The sequence below is a fragment of the Anabrus simplex genome, chromosome 2 (assembly GCF_040414725.1).
Source record: "Anabrus simplex isolate iqAnaSimp1 chromosome 2, ASM4041472v1, whole genome shotgun sequence".
Taxonomy (NCBI): Eukaryota; Metazoa; Arthropoda; class Insecta; order Orthoptera; family Tettigoniidae; genus Anabrus; species Anabrus simplex.
In genome coordinates, this window is record NC_090266.1 from 986,086,756 (window position 1) to 986,105,464 (window position 18,709).

General features: G+C 39.7%; 1 protein-coding gene across 3 annotated transcripts in view; it reads left to right on the forward strand.

Moving 5' to 3' along the window:
- The window catches only part of LOC136864608 (delta(14)-sterol reductase TM7SF2), a 378,438-nt gene that overhangs the window by 173,395 nt on the left and 186,334 nt on the right, over window positions 1-18,709 (forward strand). For all 3 annotated transcript variants that reach the window (XM_068225883.1, XM_067141843.2, XM_067141844.2), the window contains exon 6: window positions 5,256-5,427. In XM_068225883.1, coding sequence (XP_068081984.1) covers window positions 5,256-5,427 — 172 coding nt within the window. The remainder of the gene's footprint in view (window positions 1-5,255; window positions 5,428-18,709) is intronic.

Genomic DNA, 18,709 nt, shown 5'->3' on the forward strand with positions numbered 1-18,709 from the left:
GGGGGGTGTATAACAAATCTATTTGGGAAGAAATACTTTAATACTGTATCTACATCATGTTGTCATAGCAATATCAATATGCAATGAAATAAATAAGCATAATTTATTAAATATTAGTTTATTTACATTTTAAGGAATATGTATTAATAATAACAACAACAACAACAAAAGTATGCAATAAAAATAAATATATGGTAATTTACACATCAAGAGCCATTCCATTGTCACTGAATTACTAAGCAGGGGGTATGAATAAACAAAGATAATAATAAACATGAGTACTAGTGTTTAAAAAGCAAAGTCATCTCCGTCCTCGCGATGGTATCACCACTTTGACAAAGGCAAAGGCAAAATACATTTTGCCGGGAGTTTTGGAGGCTTACGTGTTCAAATGATCCTTAGCGCTACGCTAGCGGGAGCATATGCTCCTGGTAAGGCCACACAAGCCGGACAGGTCTAAGGTGATGATACCCTGGTCCTCCAGGTTGGGGGTTGGTGCGTGGGGCTAACAACTTCACCACCACAAAAGTACATGTTGTTCAGAAACCAAATAGAGGTAACCGGACGGTCTTAAACTTTCGATGACTAAAGCGTGCTAAATGGCAACAATATCGATATATTGGAACATGGAATGTGAGAAGTATCTTTCAATCAATCACTGTCTATCAATCAATCAATCAATCAATCAATCAATCAGTCAATACTGATCTGCATTTAGGGCAGTCGCCCAGGTGGCAGATTCCCTATCTGTTGTTTTCCTAGCCTTTTCTTAAATGATTGCATAGAAATTGGAAATTTACTGAACATCAATCAATCAATCCTGATCTGCATTTAGGGCAGTCGCCCAGGTGGCAGATTCCCTATAAATTTATTGAACGTCTCCCTTGGTAAGTTATTCCAATCCCTAACTCCCCTTCCTATAAATGAATATTTGCCCCAGTTTGTCCTCTTGAATTCCAACTTTATCTTCATATTGTGATCTTTCCTACTTTTATAAACGCCATTCAAACTTATTCGTCTACTAATGTCATTCCATGCCATCTCTCCGCTGACAGCTCGGAACATACCACTTATAATACCAATACCCTATGGGAATCAAAATCTATATCAACATACCACTTAGTCGAGCAGCTCTTCTTCTTTCTCTCAATTCTTCCCAACCCAAACTTTGCAACATTTTCGTAACGCTACTCTTTTGTCGGAGATCACCCAGAACAAATCGAGCTGCTTTTCTTTGGATTTTTTCCAGTTCTTGAATCAGGTAATCCTGGTGAGGGTCCCATACACTGGAACCATACTCTAGTTGGGGACTTACCAGAGACTTATATGCCCTCTCCTTTACGTCCTTACTACAACCCCTAAACACCCTCATAACCATGTGCAGAGATCTGTACCCTTTATTCACAATCATATTTATGTGATTACCCCAATGAAGATCTTTCCTTATATTAACACCTAGATACTTACAATGATCCCCAAAAGGAACTTTCACCCCATCAACACAGTAATTAAAACTGAGAGGACTTTTTCTATTTGTGAAACTCACAACCTGACTTTTAACCCCGTTTATCAATATACCATTGCCTGCTGTCCATCTCACAACATTTTCGAGGTCACGTTGCAGTTGCTCACAAACTTGTAACTTATTTATCACTCTATAAAGAACAACAGCATCCGCAAAAATCCTTACCTCCGATTCCACTCCTTTACTCATATCATTTATATATATAACAAAACATAAAGGTCTGATAATACTGCCTTGAGGAATTCCCCTCTTAATTATTACAGGGTCAGAAAAAGCTTCACCTACTCTAATTCTTTGAGATCTATTTTCTAGAAATATAGCAACCCATTCAGTCACTCTTTTGTCTAGTCCAATTGCACTCATTTTTGCCAGTAGTCTCCCATGATCCACCCTATCAAATGCTTTAGACAGGTCAATTGCGATACAGTCCATTTGACCTCCAGAATCCAAGATATCTGCTATATCTTGCTGGAATCCTACAAGTTGAGCTTCAGTGGAATAATATTTCCTAAAACCGAATTGCCTTCTATCGAACCAGTTATTAATTTCACAAACATGTCTAATATAATCAGAAAGAATGCCTTCCCAAAGCTTACATACAATGCATGTCAAACTTACTGGCCTGTCATTTTCAGCTTTATGTCTATCACCCTTTCCTTTATACACAGGGGCTACTATAGCAACTCTCCATTCATCCGGTATAGCTCCTCCGACCAAACAATAATCAAATAAGTACTTCAGATATGGTACTATATCCCAACCCATTGTCTTTAGTATATCCCCAGAAATCTGATCAATTCCAGCCGCTTTTCTAGTTTTCAACTTTTGTAACTGATTGTAAATGTCATTGTTATCATATGTAAATTTTATTACTTCTTTGGGGGGTTGATTTGGATATGAGGTATCTAAGTTTTCTTTGCCTTATAATTTATTATCACTAAAGACATTTATGATATCGAATTTTTTAGGATCAATATGGTTTATGCCTTTTATTAGAACTTACGGGGAAAGCTATCTACCCCTATTTTTAGGGAAGCAAGTTTTTAAAACTGGCCTCGCCAATGGCCGTAGCCGTGTTGAAACACCGGATCCCGTGAGATCTCCGAAGTTAAGCAACATTGGGCGTGGTCAGGAGTTGGATGGGTTGCCACGCGCTGTTGGTGGGGGGTAAGGGAATGGAGGAGCGGAAAGGAACTGGCCACCCTACCGCACGTAATGTCCGGCTCAGGCACACCTCTGCGGAGGTTCGGACCTGCCTTAGGACAGAACAACCCTTACCCCCTTACTTTGGCCTTAGTCTCCTCCTCTATCTCGACATTATCCTTGTAACCAACAATCTTTACATACTGCTGACTGAATACTTCTGCCTTTTTAAGATCCTGACATACACACTCCCCTTGTTCATTAATTATTCCTGGAATGTCCTTCTTGGAACCTGTTTCTGCCTTAAAATACCTATACATACCCTTCATTTTTCACTAAAATTTGTATGACTGCCAATTATGCTTGCCATCATGTTATCCTTAGCTGCCTTCTTTGCTAGATTTAATTTTCTAGTAAGTTCCTTCAATTTCTCCTTACTTCCACGACCATTTCTAACTCTATTTCTTTCCAGTCTGCACCTCCTTCTTAGTCTCTTTATTTCTCTATTATAATAAGGTGGGTCTTTACCATTCCTTACCACCCTTAATGGTACAAACCTGTTTTCGCATTCCTCAACAATTTCTTTAAACCCATCCCAGAGTCTGTTTACATTTTTATTTACAGTTTTCCACCGATCATAGTTACTTTTTAGAAACTGCCTCATGCCTGCTTTATCAGCCATATGGTACTGCCTAATAGTCCTACTTTTAAGACCTTCCTTTTTATCACATTTATTTTTAACTACCACAAAAACAGCTTCATGATCACTAATACCATCTATTACTTCAGTTTCTCTATGGAGCTCATCTGGTTTTATCAGCACCACATCCAGGATATTTTTCCCTCTGGTTGGTTCCATTACTTTCTGAATCAGCTGTCCTTCCCATATTAAATCCCACTGTTGGCAGCCCTGAAGGTTGTTTTCCGTGGTTTCCCTTTTTCACACCAGGCAAATGCTGGGGCTGTACCTTAATTAAGGCCAAGGCCACATCCTTCCAACTCCTAGGCCTTTCCTATCCCATCGTTGCCATAAGACCTGTCTGTATCGGTGCGATGTAAAGCCACTAGCAAAGAACTTCTATAATGAACTAATGAATATGTACTGGAGTTACAGGAATAATTCCATTAATATGTGATAGCTCATTCCTTTCTTTTATTTTCATCTCTTCTTTTTTTTTTTTTTTTTTTTTGCCTGGACATTTGTGATACAATTAACCATTATTTACTAACAATTATTTTCTGGTTTTTGATCAGAACAAGTGTGAAAATGAAGAGAAATAAAAATCAGCCTGAAAGGCAGTTGAATCTTAGGCTTCTTGCTCATCAACACTGTGCTCTATTATTTCCTTGCCATAGAGCATTACAAAATTGTACTGTACACTTTACATCTGTTTCACTTGGAGAATGGCCTTCAATTTTGCCGTGGGAATATTCAATGTCTGCTCTCAATTCCTTATATGGACTAGGTCTTTTGCACTGGATACCATCTTCCCTGTCAGATAAGTTCAGAGAAGGAAATACTTTGTTCTTAAATCTATTAATATGAATGAAACCATATTGGTAAGTAGAACTTCGCATGTGGTATTAAATGGACCAAAATTGAACCGTAAATATGCTTGTGACAATTGGCTGGTTAAATTCTTATTCCTAAAATCTGATGGCTGGAAAAGTTTTTCATAAGCCTTATTGTTTTTCAGTTTCTCAGGACCACATTTCTTAATAAAGTGTTTAAATCTGCTTTGTTTCTCAGGTTTTTCCCTAAATTTTATTTATTCATAAATTAGTCTCAACAGACTGAAGAACCGGAACTGAATTGAGTTGAAACTGAGAAGAAATGAAATCCACTATTTTAAAAAAATGACATGCGAAATGCTTTTATAAGGCCTGTACTTGAGTATTTTTCATGACTTCTCAAACACTTTTTAATCTGCTTTAAAAACTAGATGAAATGCAAAATTGATACTAAAAGGGGATTATAATTGTGAAACCAGTGGGTTTTTCTTTTGGAAAATAATTTTAACTTTTTATTTTTTCTTCAGAAAACTTAGGTCAAGGAGTTTGTGCACCCTTGGAGTGACTGCTTGCAAATGCTGTTTGTTGTTCAGCTCAAAATATTCAGTTTGCTTAAACAGCTCTGTGTTGTATTTTGGGTCCTACTAGCTCTGTAGATGCTGAAGGATATTTTGGTACAAATCAGTCAATCAGTGACATGGCTTGAAGCCCAGGCTGGTAGAGATGGAAATGAAATGGCTGTATGTTTGTACCTCCATCTCTCTAACCTGTCCTCAAATATTTCAGAATTAACACTTAAATCTCACACGTGTAAAGGTCATTTTTCAGCAGTGTTCTCCATGCTTCCACAATCAGGGTGATCAATCTTAAATTCCTAGTTGCGGAGCACACTCGCATTGAATGTGACTTACGTTTCATGTTTGGGGTATGATTTAGTAACCTTAATCACGGGAAGCTTCTAAATAAGTCATAACCTGTCATACTTGCATGGAGGTGAGGGGCTTATTTGCTAGCTTGAAGTTTAATTGTGTTTTGGATTAGTTTGTAATTTGATTTCCATTGTGTTTCATTTCAGAGCATTAACAGTTGGCCTGACTATGCAGACTGGATGAAGTTATTCAACCTGGAAGTTATTGCAATTTATAGTGCATTCGAAATGTATGTGGTTATCCTTTCTCTGCTACCACTTGGCAAAAATGTTGAAGCTCTTCCAGACAAAGTTGGAAGATATTATTACAGATGCAATGGTGAGCTTGAATTGGTCTTTCCTTTTCATTTTTTGTTTTCTTTATTCATTCATACTGAATGTTTGTTGAAACATGCATAACAATTGCAATTCCTCAACCCCCTTTTTTCTTCTTCTTGTTTATGTAGATTTTTCTGTGGACATACCTCTTGATGTGCTTCAAGTTATCGGATCTGCTAACATATGAAATCACAGTAAAGTTGGCAGTTGGGTTTGTTAACATTTCAAAGCGTGTAAATTTGAGTGGTCAACCTCACTTGGATGTGGGAGGAATTTTAATATGAGAGATGTAACTTAAATATAGAGTATCTTACTATACACTGTGATCAAAAGTATCCGGACACCTGGCTGAACGTGACGTGCAAGCTCTTGGCGCCCTTCATCGGTAATGTTGGACTTCAGTATGGTGTTGGCCCACCCTTAGCCTTGATGACAGCTTCCACTCTCGCAGGCATACGTTCAATCAGGTGGTGGAAGGTTGCTTGGGGAATGGCAGCCCATTCTTCACGGGGTGCTGCACTGAGGAGAGGTAGCGATGTTGGTCGGTGAGACCTGGCACGAAGTGCGTTCCTAAACTTCCCAAAGGTGTTCTATAGGATTCAGGTCGGGACTCTGTGCAGGCCAGTCCATTACAGGGATGTTATTGTCGTGTAACCACTCCGCCACACGCCGTACATTATGAACAGGTGCTCGATTGTGTTGAAAGATGCAGTGGTCATCCCCGAACTGCTCTTCAACAGTGGGAAGCAAGAAGGTGCTTAAAACATAAATGTAGGCCTGTGCTATGATAGTGCCACGCAAAACAACAAGGGGTGCAAGCCTTCTGCATGAAAAGCACAACCACACCATAACACCACCGCCTCCGAATTTTACTGTTGGCACTACACACGCTGGCAGATGACGTTCACCGGGCATTCGCCATACCCACACCCTACCATCGGATCGCCACATTGTGTACCGTGATTTGTCACTCCACAAAATATTTCTCCTTACACCAAGCGAGGCGTCGTTTGGCATTGACCTGCGTGATGTGTGGCTTATGGCCAGCCGCTTGACCATGAACTGTCGTAGTACTTGGAGTGGATCTTGATGCAGTTTGGAATTCCTGTGTGATGGTCTGGATGGATGCCTGCCTATTACACTTGATGACCCTCTTCAACTGTCAGCGGTCTCTGCCAGTCAACAGACGAGGTTGGCCTGTATGCTTTCGTGCTGTACGTGTCCCTTCACGTATCCACTTCACTATCACATCAGAAACAGTGGACCTAGGGATGTTTAGGTGTGTCAAAATCTCGTGTACAGGCTTCTGACACAAATGACACCCAATCACCTGACCACATTCGAAGTCCGTGAGTAACGCAGAGCGTCCTATTCTGCTTCTCACGATGTCGAATGACTACTGAGGTCGATGCTATGGAGTGCCTGGCAGTAGGTGGCAGGACAATGCACCTAAGATGAAAAATGTATGTTTTTGGGGGTGTCCGAACACTTTTGATCACATAGTGTATATATATATCATATGGCTTGTAGTGCCTGGAATGTCGGAGGACATGTACTGCCCACCTGGTACAGGTCTTTCTATTTGACCCTCATGGGCAAACTGTACATCTGGATGTCTCATATGGTGATGAGGTAGGTTGTGGGTGAACCCTGGTATCGGCACGTAGCCTACTGCTGTCAAATAAACGTTGCCATCCGATGGATGAATTGTCATCAACAGTGTCTTATGCGCTCACTGCATACATACACTGCAGAAAGGTTTGGAATTAAATGTAGGCTTTTGGCACAATATCTACTTACTAGAAATAGTAAACCACCACTTCTCCTACCCTGTTGGCATAGCCTCCTATAATGGAAGACCTCGGCCAATGTAAGTGGCAACGTTGCTTTGCCTGTGTGATTCGTTCGACCCCGCGCCCGGCCAGAGTGTAAAAGAACTTGTATTTTCTTTTCTTTAATCTTCTACTTTTATCAAAAATGTTTAAGGAGTTGGACTGAGATATGCACATATAAATGACAGAAACAGAAATTAAAATGAGTTAGTTCGATGGTATAATGAACATGAATATAACATCAAATTGATAACAAAAGTATGGCAAAGCAAATGCTCACATCAAACCCGTGCTAACAATTAACGCTTTTTATTTGCTTTGGTACCAATCAAATATTCTGACTTCATTTTTGAGCAGTTATTTAGAAGAATATTTGATGCAATTGAAACAATCATTCTCAGTGTCTGTATTACAGCTACCACAGATATAAGTATCTTCGGCAATGTGGTCTATACTAGTGTCTGAAAATACTGCAAATTCCCAATGTAAGCACAGATCATGCTTCGTTTTTTATTCATTGACAAAAGTAAATGTTCATATTTCTCAGATATTAATGACTTCATAATCGCAATTACATTGCTAGTTACTTGAGTAACTAAATCTGTGGGAGCATTGTTCTTCAGTAGAATTCTCACTATCTTCCGCAACATATTTCAGTTCATTAACATTGCTACACATTGTAATATTGCCGTATCTAGGTGAATGCAGCTCCAAGATACATTTCGGTCGTATTTTCTGTTCAGCTGGAAATACCAGTCTGTACCTTATAATTGGAGTTTCCACCTGCCAATTGCTGGCAACAGCCAAAACGTGATGCTAAAATAACTTATCGGGCTAGGACTTGGTACGGAGTATATAATCCACATTAAAATAATTCAATGAATATATTATTACTTTCACGATAACCTTTGTACAGTGACGTAAGGCATATGAGGTGCCCTGAGACAAGGTGTCCTTTATTGGCAGATTTTTCACTTACCTCATTCCAGTTTTCAGCCAAACTCAAAACTTCTATAAAAGTATAAGTCTCTCATCTGTTATGGTTTTTCAAGGTGCTGACAAACTGTCCCTTTTCAGTAACAGAAAACAAGGGTCTCTCTATATTCACAATGGTCCACCTTTTCAGTACAAAGTTTTGAAGTAGGCAGTACCTTGGTAGACTGACATATCAGCTGCAGTTGCCTCGTTGAAAACGTTTAGTACTAAAGTAACTCTATATGTCTTTCAAAAGTTTAAAGGTTAAATGGTTTCATTAGATAATTACCAGAGATACGTCCCTATCCTGCATTTTATACACAGTGGAACCTCGGATTGCGAGTAACTTGGTCTACGAGTGTTTTGCAAGATGAGCGAACATTTTAAATAAATTGTAACTTGATACGCGAGTGAGGTTTCGCAATACGAGCGTCGCGTGTACGTACGTTTCCACCTCCCCTGTGCTTTTGTTTTCCCTTCCCCTGCCACTCTCTTTCCTGGGAAAGTGTGTGTATCATTTCCTGCGCTGGACTTCAGTTGGCGTGCCTCGCTCACATAGTCAACATCGTACGAGTGTAGATGTTTTGTTTCTGTCATTAGTGATATAACTGTTCCGCAGCGATGGGCCCTGTGAACAAAAAGAAGGCTGAAAAGGAATTCGGTCGGACGAAGGAGATAATTACAATGGAATTTAAGAAGGGAATGATCGAAAAACACGAACGAGGTATGCGAGTGGCTGATATCGCGGGATTTTATAGCAAGTCTACGTCTACAACAGGAGGAGGTTATGGAGATCTCGTCCGAGGGTGAGGAGGAGGAAAAGTCAATGGAATCTCTCACTTCAACTGAGATTCCCTCACACCAACAATGATTCTATTGTAAGGTAAAGTGCAGTTTAATTGTTTTACGTTATATTTTGTTTTAGAAATGTTATGCGAATAAATGTTTTTGTGGGCTTGTGTTGTGGACGAATCATCCGAGTTTCAATAGTTTCTTATGGGAAAATTTGCTTTGATATACGAGCAATTTGCATTACGAGCATGTTGCCAGAACGAATTATGCTCGCAATCCAAGATTCCACTTTATAACAAGTATTGAAGTTATGTTTTGAAATCAAATTAGATTGCTGGATCTTGTAAACAAGTTGCGATGAAACATGCATTCAAATTTTGAAATAGGCCTGAAGTTTTAAAATTTCATCGAAAGAAACTGCGGAATGGTCAAAATAGCAACTGATTATGATAATGATCATTATTTGTAAGATTTTAGAGCTTATTATAACTTAATATTGATGATACATTCGGAGCTGTACTTACTGTTAAAAAATGGAACAAACACTAGTCTTGAAATTACCCATGTTTGAAAAATAATCGTAATTACGTACGGAGCTGAATGTTTCGCACCATGTCTCATCATGCTTCAAGCCACTCACTGTAAGACTCGAGTGCATATTGCTGCTCTTTACCAGGCACGGCCTCCATTAGAGGAGGTTATTCTGCCAGCCAACATTCTGATGGTGAAATTTTTCTCCACCAGTGGGATTCTTCTGGCTAACAACGGTGTCAGACCACCTTAACGATCATGGTCACCAGGTGGCTAGTATCTTAATGTGACGTGCACTTTAAAGATAGCTCCAGTAATTATTGATGGATTATAATATTTTTCTTTCTTGTGGTAATGTATGTATCGCAGTAATCTTACTCCATGATTCTACAGCCCTCCAAGGGCCTTGGCCTTCTTGATGACTTCCCCATTCCGGTCTGTCCCGTGCCTTCCTCCACCAGCCTCAGACTCCCAGCTGATGTAGACCTTCCTCTATATCATCCAGCCATCTCTTCCTTGGTCTGCCTCTTTTTCTCCATCGTTCAGGTTTAGAAATGTATATCTTTTTCAGAGGATTGCCTTCCTCCAGGAGTTGCAATTGGCCTGGCCATCGGAGTCTATTTCTCTTAATTTTTGTCACTAGATCTTGTTAACAGTGTGATGGTGGTTTGTAACGTGATAGGGTATTGAGTATCGCGCAGATTATTGAATGTCTATTCGTAAGATCAACACACCTAAATACTTTAATTAAAAAATAAAACAATCTAACGTCTAACTTCCTCAAAGTGAATATAAAAAGACACCAAAACTCACCTCAACACAAGAGTACTCAAAATAAAGTTAATAGGATATGGATTAGGAACAAAATTAAATTCTTGTACAAGAAAAGATCTTCTCTAAACAACCAACTATATGTGACACCTTGAGGCAGCATACCTCCTCTCAAAAGCCCAATAGAACATTTTCCTTAACCAGGTTAATAGAAAATTATTCAAACAGTTAGCTCAAAAACAGCTCATATTAGACAAGAAGCTCAACGGACTTAAGGCTAATGCGACGGAAAATTGGGGTACTAAAGGAACAACTGAAAATCATAATTATTTAGACAACTTGATTGAGAAATTCCACCCTCCCGTTATAAATATGTCAAAAACAGTATTAACAGAGCAGGACAATGTGATACTAGAAAAAGGTCCGAAGCACAACTGGCCGAACACGAACCTAATCAATGCCACCAACAAATTGGTTATAGAGTCGGAAGTAGCTATTAATAAAATGCTCCTAGAAATACAAGATGAAGTTAGATTCGATATTAGAAGAAAACTGAATAAAATCCATACAACAAGAAGAAATCCATTACCCACCAGTAACGATAAAAACCAAGAATATTTTGTAGAACGGGAACATATAATAAATCTCAAAAAGAAAATTAAAGACAAGAACCTTATTGTCACTAGGGCAGATAAAGGGAATACGACGGTAATAATGGACAAAACAGATTACATCGTAAAAACTGAAGAATTTTCCAATAAGGGCACTTTTTTAGTAATTTAAAAAGATTGGACCCAACAGATATAACATCTTTTAAAACTAATCCTAAAAAAAAATGTCATTCTTATTCACAGAACAAGAGAAGGCAAGACTAACAATTATGAACCCCGGAGAGCCAGTAGCGAAAGCTTTGCCTAAGATCCATAAGACCAGCGTGCCCATACGCCCCATCATCAATTATAAGCCAAGCCCATTCTATAAATTAACCCATTCGCCTCACATTTAAATACCATAGGAGTTCACTAAGAAATCACATTTAAATGCCGCTGTACGGCCGTCGTCATCACACTCTTATTTAGAAAATCATACAAACCCAACCAGTAAGTTTTCCTTTCTGAAAATTTGCATGCATAATAAAGAAGTAATAAACTTACAAATGCCGCTATTTTAGTACGTCTGCTGGGTGTGGTACACCTCAAAACATTCTTCTAAGTGAAGAGCTTCGCCACACTTTTTGCACTGCCAGCAACTTTCGCTTCTTTTACCCCGGCTGTAGCACACAACACACCTTCTTGTGACTTTTGATTTCTTCTCTGTAGGGGGAATACGCATGGGAAAGTGGGCCCATGATTTAGCTTGTAATCTGGTTGGGGTGGTGCTCGCTGAAGTTCGACCTCGAACCGAGTACTCCGGCAACTGAACAGTCTCTAGTAGCTGCTGCGCAATGCTAGTTCGGAAGTCCGTGTAGCTCGTCTTTCTGTTAACAGCGATCTTGTGATACACAGTGAAGGAATTGAAAATACACATATCCAGGAGGTAAAAGACTATTTTCCTATATCCTTTCACTGTGCGTCGCATGACGGGGAACAGAGCTCTAACCTGATCCTGAAGGTCAACACCACCCATCCCCTTCTGATATTCAAGGCCACACTTGGGCTTTATCACTTCTTCCCTTGGGGTTTGTCCTCTCTTTCGTCTGAGTTTGCCTGTCCCTGTCATGTCAGCTGATTTGTGTTTAGTGGTGAGAAAGCAAACATCCTTGTTGTCTTTCCACTTCACACACAACATATTGTTGGCAGCCAATGTCTCGTACTCTCCACGTTTTAGTTTCGTCTTACTGATATCGCGAGGCATGTTTTTTCGGTTCTGTCTAACAGTTCCAATTACATTCATCTGCTTGTCGTGTAGCCTTTTGAATAAATCTGGGGAAGAATACCAGTTATCTAAAAACAATGTATGTCCTCGGCCTAACAAGGGTTCACACATGTTGAGCACGACGTTTGTACTCGCTGGCAGACATGGATCCGTTACATCATCACCTACATAAATTTTGAAAGACAGACAGTAGCCAGAACTTGATTCACAAATTTTGTAAATTTTTATTCCAAACCTAGAACGTTTAGACCTATTACACTGGACATATGAAAGGCGGCCTCTGAATTTCATTAGACTTTCATCTAGAGCTATGTCTTGTGAAGGTAATTATAATTCTGAAAATCTGGAGCAGAAATGTTGTATTATAGGCCTAATCTTTCTTAGTTTGTCACTACTATCGACTTGTTCATCGTCAACAAAATGTAAAAATAGTGAAATTATAATAAATCATCCCCTGCTCATGGTTTCACGAAAAATAGGAGTGTTTATACACCTGTTTTTACTCCAGTATAACTGTATTCTTGACTTTCGCACTTGTGACATTACTATAACTAACGCAAAATATGCCCTAATTTCGTCAGGTGTAGTCTCAAACCATTTGTCATCGTCTTTCAACTTTTTTCTGTCAGGATTGCTCAACTGTTTTGTTGCATATGAATTTGTCTCGACAGATATATTGTCAAACAAAGGGTTCATGTATTCACAAAAAACTGAGAGTTCAGATAGTGGCTGCGTATCAAACTTTTTCAAAAAATTTTCACTAACCCCACTGTATTCACTAAACTTATGTACAACAGGTTTATTGTCACTTTTTGTCCAGTTCCAGTCAGTCAAGTTAGTCTGTGCCGAGGTACGAGCTCGTTTCGAAAGACTCGGCACACCGTCGTTATTTGCTTCACTTTCCGTGTCATCAGAACTATTATACGCATCACTAGTACTCGAACTAAGGACTTCAGGGTCTATTTCATCATCACAAATATCACTGCCTTCAATATCACTCTCCAGAACACTATCTATTAGCTTCCGTATTCCTTATTCATAAACACCAGCATATCTGCTTGACGCCATGATGGCAACTGACAAGAGCGAAATTATGTGAATAAAGATTCTCTTATCTCTTGTTGCGGAAGTGTGCGAGAACCTGGTGAAAGGGAAAAAACCGAAGCTACATGTGTAAACTTCAGCTCAGAATGCATACAAGTGGCGTCTGTGGATTAGTGACTGAACTATATGGATTGATGTACAGCTGTGCATCGCCGCGAGCAGAGCTCGTCATTTGATTCATATGCCACGAGTAACTATGACGAGCTAGGGTCGTCAAATGATGCGATTGGGTTAACGCACTTTATCCAGATATTTCTAAGAAAGAATTATAATTTTCTGTTGAATAAATCTGTAAAAAATACCATTGAGTTAATTAGAAAAACTAGATGGCTTTGAAATACAACCTTTCCACTCGTTAGATTCCTTTAATATAACAAATATGTATCAGAGCATCAATACTAAGAAACTTTTTCCTATTATCCAGAACAATCTAAATAAATATAGCAGTCTCAGTGAGCTCGAGATCCAAGATTGCATGCTAATTTTGAAACTAGTAATCAAGAACAATTTCTTCTCTTTTAATAATTGCATATGCCAGCAAGATTGTTTGGCTATGGTGTGGCCGGCCTCAGGGATATTGGCAGAGATATATATTGACCATTTGGATCATATGACAATTAACAACAATAGTGTCTTCGCGAACATAAAATTCTGGGCCAGATATGTGGATGACACTCTCGTTATCCTCAATGAAAGAATTACTGATGCAGTCTCCACTCTTAATAATTTAAATAATATTGAACCGCAGATAAAGTTCACTCTGGAATCTGAATCAAATGGAAACATAAATTTTCTGGATCTCACGTTAAACAGATTTCCTTCTTCTATAGAATATAACATCTACAGGAAGGCAACACTGGCAGCCACTACCATCAGGAAAGTTTCTTCCCATCCCAAAGCACATAAATGTGCTACCTACAGTAGTATGGTAGATTGGGCATTCAGAATACCGTTAACTAAAGAGAATTAAGATAAAGAATTGAATACAATTCGCTTCATAGGTAAATATAACGGATACGATAATATATTTATAGAGCGCATCATTAATAAACACAAATACTGTTTAAATTCAACTCTAACTAGAGACTGATTATTATTCAACCTTCACTTTCCTTAAAGATATTTACAGCATTGCAAATATTCTGAGGAGACACAATAATAAAACCGTATACCGAACCGATAACAGAAATGTGGTTATCATATATAATACCAGCTCAGTAAATAAAACTGACATTTATCTTAAGTCAGGCGTTTTGGATCAGGTCTTTAACTGCAATTCGAACCTGAACTAAATCTGAGAAGAAACCAACATCCTCTTTGATTTTTTAATTTAAAGTCTTTAGGTGTGTTGATCTTCCAAATAGACGTTCAAAATTCTGTGCGATACACAATACCCTATCACGTTACAAACCCTCACCACACTGTTCACAAGACCCACCTTAAACTCTGCCCCTCCTACCACCCCACCCCTCCCTCCCCCCACCTCTCCTCTCCAGCTTAATATCTGCCTCACTACACTCCACATGTCAGCACGTTAGTCCGCACCTCCTTTTCACAGGTCAAACTTCTCAGCACGCTGTCCCACGCTGTCCAAGGTGAGCCACATATACCGTATTCACATACACCATTAGTTGTCCAGGCCCATTAAACTTTAATACTTATTCTTCTTTTGCTTTGGTTTGTCTTTAGGCTTCTTTAAATCTTCCCGATTGGATTGAGAAATTTTAGATCACCTGTATTACGCCCAAAGAGAAGATAAGGCAGGCAAACAACTACCGTATTTAAACAATACCATCTTATACTAAACAGTTTTATAGATGTTGCCTCTATGGGGAGGATACTTTCAAGAAGGCTTCAAAATTCAGCAAATTAAGGGGAAAGAAGTCTATTCTTCTTTCTTCTTTTTGCTTTCTCCTGAGATGCAGGGACCATAACAGCATTCCCAACTGTGTGAAGCTGAAGCACACGTTAAATACACCGAAAGCCAGGAGAATATATAAACACGCTAGCAAGGCTCTTGTGATTGAGAGAGTGCATAACACTCGTTGGGAACTGGTCTCAGTATCCCGAGAGTTGCTTCCTTTACACCTGCTGTTAAGCAACACTCTCTCACGGGAATAGTGGTTGACTTTCGATCGCATTACTGCTATACAGGCTGAACGAAAATTCAACCAGGTGTCATTCAGACAGAAACCAAAGTTCTCCGTCTAGCTCAGAAATATGCGATCTATTGCACGAACCCGGATTCTAGTAAAACTGTCGTAAATCTTTCCAAGAAATCCTTGGACGAGAACCAAATGGCATTTTTAGCTCGGGGTCTTAATTTCGCTGTCGCTCCCTCTTAAATTCCCACTGAGGAGTTAATTACTTCCATTGAGGCAGCCATCCACAAACTACCTACGGATGAGGCTGAGGAGTTAAGACAGAAATATGTGAGACTAATAAGGTCCGCTGTTGTACCCGCGCCCAATTTAACAAGAGGTGAAAGAGAGCTCTGAAGGGACTTTGAGATGATTCTTAACTGACCATTCTCTCAGCTGATAAGGGTAATGCGACAGTGGTTATGGACATTGACGAGTTTAAGAATAAGATCTCGGGTATATTGTCAGAGCCTGTTTACAGACTGAGCTCACGTGACCCCACCACTCGTGTGTCCATCCCCACTGTGAAGCTCTTAAGGCAATCTTCAATTCCAAAAGAGGAGGCTAAACATCTGTCCCTAGGGTTGCAGTGCCACCTAGATTATATGGACTGCCTTAGATCCATAAAAAAGATGCTCCCCTCAGACCTATTGTTGGTGCGATAGGTTCTCCTACGTATACTCTGGCTAAATACCTAAGGAAATTGCTTCAGCCACACATAGGACATACTGAATCATACGTCGGGGTCTCTCGGTATTTCATCAACAAGCTGTCAACCATAACTCTTCAACCTAATGCCATTTTGGTGGGTTTCGATTTGGAGTCCTTGTTCACTAAAGTGCCGATTGACTCGGTCATGTCTCTCATTGAGAACCTGTTCCCTGAGGCCATTACTAAGCTATTTTACCACTGCATGTCGTCCAGCTATTTCTTGTGGGATGGGAATTTTTACGAACAGACAGACGGAGTGGCTATGGGAAGTCCACTTTCGCCCGTAGTGGCTAATTTCTTTATGGAGCATTTTGAGGAAGAGGCTATTGCTTCGGTGCCCGTCAAGCCTATGATAAGGTGGAGGTATGTTTATGATGCATTTGTGGTCTGGACAGAAGGTCCTGAGAAACTTCATCTATTTCTGAACCACCTAAATCAACAACATCCATCAATAAAATTCACTATGGAGATGGAGTCGGACGGATGCCTTCCTTTCTTGGATGTTCTAGTAAGAAAGAAATCGGACGGCTCCGTAGAACATACCGTCTATCGTAAACCTACCCACACAAATCGCTATCTTCGTGCAGATTCTCACCACCATCCAGCACAAAAACAAGGCATTCTCACGACACTTGCCAAGAGGACGAGACAAATTTGTGAGCCATCACATATCCAGGTAGAGATGGACATGCTCAAAGTCGCGTTCAAGGGTAATGGTTACAGTGATTTGCAGATTCATAGAGTCCTACATCCCAGAGAAACAACCAAGGAAAGCTCACAGAAGGAAGAAGTGAAGGGAACTGCCTGCTTGCCTTACATTCACAACACCGCAGATCGAATTGCCAAAATCCTCCGCAAACACAATATAAAAACCCTGTTTGACACCGCCACTAAAATTGCTCACAGTCTATCAAGGACAAATTGTCCCCCCTTTTACATCCTGTGGTATACGAAATTCCCTGTACGTGTGGTAAGGTATACATCAGCCAAACATGCCGGTCCATTGGTACCCGTATCAAAGAACATGAATGTAATATTCATCTCAACCAACCAGACAAATCGGCAATAGCTGAGCACGTTCTATCGTCGGGTCATGATGTCATGTTCCAAGATGCTCGAGCTCTTACCCACACTAGACACTACAGGTCCACGATTATACGAGAAACTGTGGAAATACGTAGAAATCCTAACAGTTTCAACAGGGACACCGGCTATCAATTAAGTAATACCTGGTTGCCAGCCATTAAGAATTTCTGTAGGTAGTTCCCTTCCCTGTCCCTTCACTATTGTTATTTCGTCTCGGTGTTTTCCAAATTCGTACGTTCGTTGTCGCCAGATGTTTCATTCCAGGCTTGTGTTTATATCATACACCTGTCTATGTCATATGTTACGCAACACGTTATGTGAACCGCTTAGTCTGATTGTGACGGTTCGGTCAGCTTCCGCTTCGAATGCTAGCATTGTGCCACGTCCTGGGGCCATCTGGTGGCGAATGAACGTACCATTTCCACGTCTATTTTAACGTCCAGATTCAAAGTGTCGTTGTTTAAGAAGTCTTTCTCGTGGTCAGTCGAGATTTCTTATGAGGTCGCAGAGCACAGTTCTCTGTGAAACATTAAGAATTTCACCTTATTTTCTTGACACGGCATAAGCCCAAAAGCCTATACAGTATCATGTCTAATTTTATAGATGTCTCAGTGTAAATTGTAACAAGTGCAACAAGCCTTTCTAAGACAACACGTTTTATGAGATATACAAACGCATAGTTCCTCAAGCTCCATTACCCGAGCAAGGTGTTATAGACTAAATTTCTGTTCTTACTTGGAGAACATTTGAATAACAAGTGGTTTTAATTAATTCACAGACAATCACTAAAAGATTTTAAATGCAACTGTAAAATGACATGTGATAATTTGAGCATTTGTATGTAAGCAAATCAGGAAGATCAGATGTATATCACTTTAATTGTAACACACGGTAACAAGAAGTTTTAAAAGACTTTCATATGTTCAGAGTGTGAAAAATAGATTAGAAAAGGTTGATGGTACAGCTAAAGCATGTTAAAAAATTTAATCAATGTATTTATTTGGTGAAAAATAGTGTATGATGTTGTGTTTCCCTACATGCCACCACGGCAATTTTAATTAATATGTACTTGCTCAATTTGTGTGATTAGTGTGATTTAGGCTGATGATGACATTTGTATATGTCAAAACTGGTACCACTATTGAATAAATGTTGTAGATAACATCTCATGCAACTTGTAATTTGTATTGAAAATGTTGGGCCAAGCTTGATAGCTGCAGTCGCTTAAGTGCGGCCACTATCCAGTATTCGGGAGATCGTCGGTTCGAACCCCACGGTCGGCAGTCCTGAAGATGGTTTTCCATGGTTTCCCATTTTCACATGAGGCAAATGCTGGGACTGTGCCTAAATTAAGGCCACAGACACTTCCTTCCCACTCCTAGCCCTTTCCTATCCCATCGTCGCCATAAGACCTATCTGTGTCAGTGCGACGTAAAACAACTTATAATAAATAATGAAAAGATTG